The sequence below is a fragment of the Acartia tonsa genome, chromosome 9 (assembly GCF_053477335.1).
Source record: "Acartia tonsa isolate MP-2025a chromosome 9, ASM5347733v1, whole genome shotgun sequence".
Taxonomy (NCBI): Eukaryota; Metazoa; Arthropoda; class Copepoda; order Calanoida; family Acartiidae; genus Acartia; species Acartia tonsa.
Window position 1 is genome coordinate 39,500,662 of NC_137268.1, and position 8,782 is coordinate 39,509,443.

At 35.6% G+C, this 8,782-nt stretch overlaps 1 protein-coding gene across 1 annotated transcript; it reads right to left on the bottom strand.

The window, feature by feature from the left end:
- Positions 1-253: 253 nt before the first annotated feature.
- Positions 254-8,306, bottom strand: LOC145328899 (uncharacterized). Its single transcript, XM_080172838.1, has 8 exons — positions 8,187-8,306; positions 7,632-7,666; positions 6,731-6,793; positions 5,173-5,237; positions 4,339-4,578; positions 1,764-4,023; positions 1,155-1,322; positions 254-367 (listed from the first exon to the last, which is right to left on the bottom strand). Exons 1-8 carry the CDS (start codon positions 8,220-8,222, stop codon positions 328-330), a joined length of 2,907 nt encoding a protein of 968 aa, XP_080028964.1. The 5' UTR covers positions 8,223-8,306; the 3' UTR covers positions 254-327.
- Positions 8,307-8,782: the final 476 nt, after the last annotated feature.

The window sequence follows — 8,782 nt, forward strand, 5'->3', positions numbered from 1 at the left end:
AAAACCAGAAAAATAGCTTAAAACTAACCAAAGATTTAAATATAAATATGAAATAGCATAAAACCATGATTGGATTGAAGTTTCAGCCGTCGATCTTAGAGAAGCCGAGAAAATCACATTTCATTCAGTTCCAACGGACGAACAGACGGACGGACATTTTCAATTATAGAGTAGCATCGCTACTAAAATTACAAATAATTATGGACTATCATGATAAGTAATAGAGCTGCTATTATTGAATAAAAAAAAACAATTTTTCGGGTAAAATACTTTTATAATTTGTAAAACTAAAATAAAATTCATAAAATTTTATAAAACTATATAAAATTATCTTCTTAATGCTCTTTTCCAGCCCGTTGATGCAATCCTGAAAAAAGATTTTTTGAAGTGCAAAATATTCACTTTCAGCTTGAAGGGATGATGGTTAATAAAAAGTAACAGTATGTCTATCTGTCTGTATGTAGTGTCTGTTGCCTAATTCTCATTGTTGAACCGATATGGTTCTCCTCTTCAGTGAAGATGATTTTACGTCTAGGTAGGTAATTAAAAAATTTTTGGGAGGGAATCTCAACTCTCCCAAAAAATGAAAAACGGTTAATATACACCCGCCCCCCCCCCCCATCCCTCACATAACCCTAAAGGCTGCTAGAATAGCAAATTTTAGTATGGACTAAAAACAGAAGGTTTCGTGATTTTGAAATAAAAATATTGAAGACAAAGTAGAGTTGAGTTGATTAGTTTCTTTTAAAATAGAGTGACAGGGAACTGTTAATGGCAGATAAAACTAATCATCTGGGATATGGTTCAGCTGTTTGGGGGAGGAGGGTATATCTACTCTCATGAGAGAAATTAAATTGGAGGGTCAACTTCCCCCCCCCCCCCCCCACTTCCCTCAAGTGCTCTATCTATCTATCCTTGTATCTAAAGTGATAAGACAATGGCCGATGAATTTATGTACATCCCCAATGATGATACACAAATTACCCCTCTTTAAATTACAATTAGTGGTTGAAATGTATGAACACTCCACTAAATGAAACACAATTAATCAAAATTCAATAAAAGTCCCGTTAATAAAATGTTATTATAAAACTTTGGGAACTAGGGTAATAAACAGCCCAGTGTCTCCTCCCTCCCTGCTATCTATCACTTACTTTGGTTTAGTCCATTTAGTTCCAAAATATCCAACAGGTAGAGTCTTCAAATCATCTAGTTCATCTTGATCAAGAACAGCATTATCCAGCAGAGAATCATATTCTTGTTGAGAAGGAGCATAGGTGAACTGAGTTAGGCCAATTTTCTTCCAGCCTGTGGTATGCTTCCTACAAGTTAATGGATTTAGAAAACGTGGATATTGAGAGAAATAAAATATTGGTGTTTTTCGGCGGGAGCGGCGGTTCGGCCACCTATTTTTCCCTAATCCACGTTATACCCCTTTAAAGCAACTACCATGCCAAATTTTAAAACTCACACCTTTACAGAATTCTGCGAAAGCTACCTCCCCCTTTATTACCCTCTAGAGCATTAGAGGTAGACTATCAGACCAAGTGAGTTATAGAGTAGATGCTCATTAGTCAATTGCAATCTAAATTTATATTGTCAATTGAGTAAATCAAATTACTTGTACTGAAATCATCTTAATTTTACAGCATTACTTGCAGACAGATAGACCAAGTAAGATGCATTTTCGCCATTGCTTTACTATGGAACAGACAGACAAAGTAAATTAAAGAGTAGCTTTGCTACTAAAAATATTAGCTTACTGTGGTTCCTCCCAAGTGATTCCATAGTAGGTAGGGTCATTATCCAAATCATCCAAATCAATAGCTGAATATTTTGCCTCAGAAGAAGGATGAATAGGTTCATAATCACTTGCTGGTGGTCCATAATCATTTGGTAATGGTCCATAATCACTTGGTGGTGGTCCATAATCACTTGGTGGTGGTCCATAATCACTTGGTGGTGGTCCATAATCACTTGGTGGTGGTCCATAATCACTTGGTGGTGGTCCATAATCACTTGGTGGTGGTCCATAATCACTTGGTGGTGGTCCATAATCACTTGGTAATGGTCCATAATCACTTGGTTGTGGTCCATAATCACTTGGTGGTGGTCCATAATCACTTGGTGGTGGTCCATAATCACTTGGTGGTGGTCCATAATCACTTGGTGGTGGTCCATAATCACTTGGTGGTGGTCCATAATCACTTGGTGGTGGTCCATAATCACTTGGTGGTGGTCCATAATCACTTGGTGGTGGTCCATAATCACTTGGTGGTGGTCCATAATCACTTGGTGGTGGTCCATAATCACTTGGTGGTGGTCCATAATCACTTGGTGGTGGTCCATAATCACTTGCTGGTGGTCCATAACCAGACTCTTCTTCCTCATATTCAGGCTCAGGTTGTAAAGGCAAGTATAGAGGTTCTAAGAATATATAATCAGGTTCTTGAGGCATGTATTCTGGTTTAGGGGGCATGTATTTTGTTTCTTCAGGCATATACTCCAACTCTGTGGGCATATATTCTTTTTCTGGTGGCATATATTCTGGTTCTGGGCCCATATGCTCAAGTTCAGGGGCCATATAGTCCGTCCCAGGGGGCATTGGTGACAAATATTCAGGTTCTTGAGGCTCATAATCACTAACAGGTATTCCATAATTATCATTAGGCATTCCGTAATTATCATCAGGCATTCCGTAATCACTATCATCAGGCATTCTGTAATCACTATCAGGCATTCCGTAATCATTATCAGGCATTACGTAATCACTATCAGGCATTCCGTAATCACCATCAGGCATTCCGTAATCACTATCAGGCATCCTGTAATCACTATCAGGCATCTTGTAATCACTATCAGGCATTCCGTAATCACTATCAGGCATTCTGTAATCACTATCAGGCATTCCGTAATCACCATCAGGCATTCCGTAATCACCATCAGGCATTCCATAATCACTATCAGGCATTCCATAATCATTATCTGGCATTCCATAATCACTATCAGGCATTCCATAATTATGATCAGGCATTCCATAACCATTATCTGGCATGTCATAATCATCATCAGGCATTCCATAATCATTATCAGGCATTCCATAATCACCAGCAGGTATTTCATAATCATTAGTTTGTGTTTTAATTTCATATTCTTCTGGTTCTACCTCTCTCACAGATTGCTCATAAAAATCTTCTGGGTTAAAATAGTCTTTAGTAATAGTTAATGTTTTATAGCTATCATCATTGTCATCAAGGCCTGAGTAGTCAACCTCAGAAAATTCATGATTAAATACATCACTGGGTTCAAACTCGTAATTGATGCCAGCAAATGGTTTTGGAGCAGGAATTTCTTCTTCATAATCATCAACTAAGTATGGATTAGGATGCAAATCTTCATCATCATATTTACCATAATCATCATAAGGACTTGTAAGGTAAGGAGGCTCATACTCATTTCCAAATGGTGGTGGAATCATTTTATTTGTATATGACTTTTCAGCATATGGCATTGGAGGCTCAATATCATCGTGGTCTTCTGGATCATAATCAGTTGGAGGTGGTGGTCTAAATGGAGGTTGGTAATTGAAATAATTTTGAAAGGGGAACTCTGGTGAAGTAGTAATTTTGGGTAGATATTCCTCAGGAGGAGGTTGTAGAGGATTTCCTTTCTTGTATTCTATCACAGGTCTTTCCTCATCATATATTCCAGTAGATAGTAGTGATGGAGGTTGACCTTCTCTGTAATTAATTTCTACTGTAGGAATTTTATTCAAAGGTAGTTTTGGAGCAAATTGGTTAAATGCTGGTGGATTCCTGTTAGGCTGAGCTTTATTTTGCATCATTCTGAACTGGTTTGGATTTTTAACAGGCATTTGATTAGGTGCAATCATATTTTTCAGATTGTTAGCAAACTGCATAATCTTATTCTTGTCAAGAGCATTAGATTCCATTTGGTTTGCATTTGGTCTAGCAGCAAAATTTTGTTGGACGTTCTGTCTTTGATTTACTTGATGCTGGTTTCCTAAAATAATTTAAAAGTAAATTAATGTTAAGTTGAGATGCTTTGAGAATAATATCATCACCCCCCAGTTATCTTAACTTAACTGTAGATTTTTAATGGACCTTTGATGGTCTTTAACCTTCACACCCTTCAAAAAAAAAAACATACCTATAACAATAATTTTGATTAGCTGAAATTATAGAACACAACCTAGCTCTATTATGACATTGAAGAAAAATATTTCAAAGAGTTCAATCCTGATTATTTCAGTATATAAACAAAGTATAATATTATAAAGAAGCAAGTAAGTCAAAGGATTAAACTTTCAATTCCTACCTCTGTTTTGGCCATTCATTGGATTAAAGCCAAAATTGCCATTTTGTCTAGAGTTAGCAGCACCTAAGTTGCCAGCCTGCCTGTTGTTGCCCTGAGGACCAATGTTGACAGCCTGCATACTGTTGCTCTGAGGACCAAAGTTGCCAGTCTGCCTGTTGTTGCCCTGAAGACCAAAGTTGGCAGCCTGCCTGTTATTTCCCTGAGGACCAAAGCTGCCAGCCTGCCTGGTGTTGCCATTTCCTATAAAATAATATTTGATAATATTTCATCAAAAATTTTCTAATATTAAGCATGAACCTTGTATATTCACCAAAAAAATACTCCAGTTCAATGCTGGAAGGTGCTTAAAATCCCTTGCTCTCGTTTGTGGTTAGCCCCTTAATATACTATAATATAGATAATATAGGTCAAACACGGGGTGAATTTTCCAAAAGCCCTGCGAGTTTTTGCCTCCTATTCTAGTTTATTTTTAGAAAGTATAAATGTGCATATGTACATTAAATAATAAATGTATAATCATAGATATATTAGTCAGACAACTACCTGGTTCCCCTGGTTCCATTAAAGGGAGGCGTTTTCGTCTGCTGGGAATTGCTTACTGCTCTTTTATAACGACTTGGCTATGTTAATATTTCCAACACTATAGGCTGATATTCAAAGGCCCAATTGAAAGTAGGCACAGGTACCCCCCTTCCACCCCAGTAAACATACAGTTATTTAACCCCTGCACCTTCCATTCTTTTACTTTAATTATTATATCATTATTTAAAATAAACTGATCCTAATTTAAATATGAAATATGAAAATTATAAATAAATATTGAGAATTTTTTACCTGTTTGAAAAGGTCTCTGATTATTTATGCCAGTAAAACCAGTATTTCCACCAGGAGGCCTGTATCTACACCATAAAGATGCCTTTAAATGTGTTTTGTTTGTATAATAAGTTCAATTACGGCTTTTGATGTATTTTTATCCAGGGAGGGAGGAGACATTGGACTGTTTATTACACCAGTCCCCAAAGTTTCATAATAACGTGCTTATATTTGTTGGATAATATTATTGAAATTTCAACCACTAATTGTAATCTATAAGGGGTAATTTTGTCTATCATCATTGGGGATGAACCCCAATTTATCGGCCATTGTCTTATCCCTTTAGATCCCTGTTTTTTATCTGCTGGATGACTGCTAATTTGATGACTATTTTCCCCTGTCAAAATATCCACGTATATTCTACATCAATTACTGCTATGATATGACTATGCATTGCCAAAGAAATAAAAATAAACTCTGAGACATAAAGGGATAAGACAATGGCCTTTGAACTGATGTACATCCAAATGTTGAAACACAAAAATATACCTTAAGTAGATAACAATCAGTGGGTGAAACGTTTGGAAACTCAACTTAATGAGTCAACCAATCAAAATTCAACTAAAGTCCCCAAAGTTGGGAACTGGATAATAAAAGTGCAATGTCCTCTCCCTCCCTGGTTCTAACTAGTCATTATTAGCCTGAGCCTTCATTTCCGTTTCTGCGGCCAACTGTCTATGAAACCAAGCAAAAATAGACATTATCTTTGTCATAATTAAACAAATGAATACAGAATATTCGTGGATATTGTGAAAGGGGTATTTAGCTTGCTAACATGGAACTCGTTTATTGGTCAGTTCGTTCATCCAGTAGGAAGGGAGGGGATGGAGTAAAGGGGGTGAGTGTGGGGATCGTTATTTTAGCCAGCTAAAAGTTTCACTTTAATAGAGTACATGATAATCTGATGTAAGCTGCAAATAATAATAAATCTATTATCTATAATACAAAGTAGAACGATGTCTGTCTGTCTGTTTGTCTGTCTGTTTGTTTGTAGCGAAGGATCTCGCTTACCGCTGAACCGATCGGGTTCTCCTTAACAGGGTAGCTTCTCATAAGTCCCGGAAAGGTTTATAACTATTTTGGGGGAGGGTACCACCACCCTATCAGGAGAAACCCCTGGAAAAAAATTACCCCTCCCGAAAAAGAGACTCCAACGAAACATAAACCAATTATTTCTGTAATTAGATATTTTAAATAAAAAAAAACATTCAAAGTGCCACTAGAGGCCTCTAGGGGCGTAGCCGCTAGTTAAACATAATTAAAAGAAAAGTTTGCATTTACGATATTTGCGTGTTCTATCGTCAAAGTCACTTAAAAGCTCTTATACTGAAAAAATTTTTTCCCCCAGGGATAAAAATGAAATTGAACGGTTTATTACACTAGTCCTCCAAGTCTTACAATAACGTTTTCTTCCTTGTTGGCTAAACAACTTTGGGGACTTTTATTAGACTATTTAAGCCGAGTGTCCAAACGTTTCAACCACTAGCTTGTTAAGAAATAAAAAGGTTTCTTTATTTTCCTGTTATTAAATTGGCCATTTAGACGTCCTTGGTTTTGATGAAACTGTCCCGGGTTTCTTTGACTAAAAATAAAACATAATTAGGTTACATAAAAAGTAAAAATTAATTAAAAAAATGACAACATTCATAAGTACCTATTATCCCATAATACAAAGTAATAATCTTTTTTTGTCTGTAGCGAAGGATCTCGCTAACCGCCCAACCGATATAGTTCTTCTTTACAGTGAAGCCTCTTATAGGATCTGAGCTGGTTTTAGGTTATTTGATTTAAAAAAAAATAAGTCTGTGTATGGTTTTAGGCTATTTTTCTGCCCTTCGAATATAGAGGCCCTAGATGCTAGGGGCGCAACCGCTAGTCTATAGCACAAATTAGAACGATGTCAGTCTGTCTGAAGCGTAAGATCTCTGTAACCACTGACCCGATTGAGCTCTACTATTCAGGGAATATACCTACTGGTCTTGTGATGGTTTTAAGCTATTTTCTTGGGAAGTGGTACACCCCCAACCCCCCAAAAAATGAAAATTACCCCCAACAAATTTTTTAAAAACTAAAATTAAAAAGGGGTTTAAACTAACCCCCCCCCCAAAAAAAAATATTCTTTTACTTTTTCTTAAATATAAAATACGAAAAAAATAGGTTGATCAATCCTTTTAGGGCAAAGCACCTTGAGGTTAGGGGCAAATCCACTAGTTTGATTTAAAGAACTATAATTGAACATTTTATGACATTTTAGAAAGAGAAAGGGTGACAATATTAGAAGCTAGGGAAGGTGGGCAAATGCCCCCTTCTAACGCACCCCACGGGTCGTCTTTTTTTTGAACGGACTTTAGGGGTTGGGTTTTTACACTCCAAAACTTGTTCCCAATACTGGTATTTAACAATCTTTTTATTATTTTTACCTGTTTATTCTTGGAAAGTTTACAGAAACACATAACTAAAAAAATAGTATAATGGATTTAATTTTGATTTTGATACTATGTGTCAAGTAGAATAAATATCATATGGTTGAAATATTTAGAGAAACAAAAATAAGTTTCTTACAACTTCAAAATAAAAGAAACACGAAAGGTATAAGGTCTTACATTTACAATAAAATAGAATGAAAAAAAATATGAATACCCAAATGAAACGTCAATAACATACTTAATTTTAAAAGCGACACTTTTCTATAATTACAGTCTGTTCGTCCGTCCTTAACGGATAGCCCTTGACACTATTTAGGCATGTTAGAATTGTCCCATTAACTTAAAACTTTGCAAGAAAATTCCTATAACAGTTACAGTGACAGGTAAAATTTTGAAAGTGTAGCAACTCTATAAACGTTACCAAAAAGATCGTGTCAGTTTTGTCAACCAAGAACTTTAACCCCTGGGGGCTAAAAAACTGGTATCAATCTTATTATCATCTTTTTACTATCGATAAATGGGTATAAAAGGTCAAGAATTAAATCTTACCAAACAAAATAGTAAAATTAGATGAAACTTAAACATTTCACAACATTTATGTAATCTATAACCTTGCAGCACAATGTACGGCAAGTAACTAACTTCAATTTAGCTGATTTTCTATTTATATATATACTATATATGTTCACATAAAACCGCAAGTAATTTAATTTGTAAACTGTCAAAATAAACTGTAAACTGTGGGATCAGGCGTAGTTAGTTAAATTAGCTATTTGCATTTAACATTAAAGGGCAATTTTTAAAACAAATTTTAAAAAACAAAAATAGCCCACATAAATAACCGCTGTTTTTTGGGCTGCACTATAAAGTAGACAGCTTCAGCTCCTTGTAGAATTTTTAAAACAAATAACACGACCTCTATCTCAAATAAAAGCCGAGTAAATCACATTTCTCCTATAAAATCATGTCCTATATATACAATACTTCATGACTAAATGACATTAAAAACATTGACGCGCTGCCCAATAATTGTTTCTGACGGAAGAGAATTTACAGTAAGAATAATAGGATAGCTTCGCTATTAAAAAAAAAAAAATTTGGTTACATTTTAGGCATTTCGAGATTTTTGTTAAAAATGTGTCTCC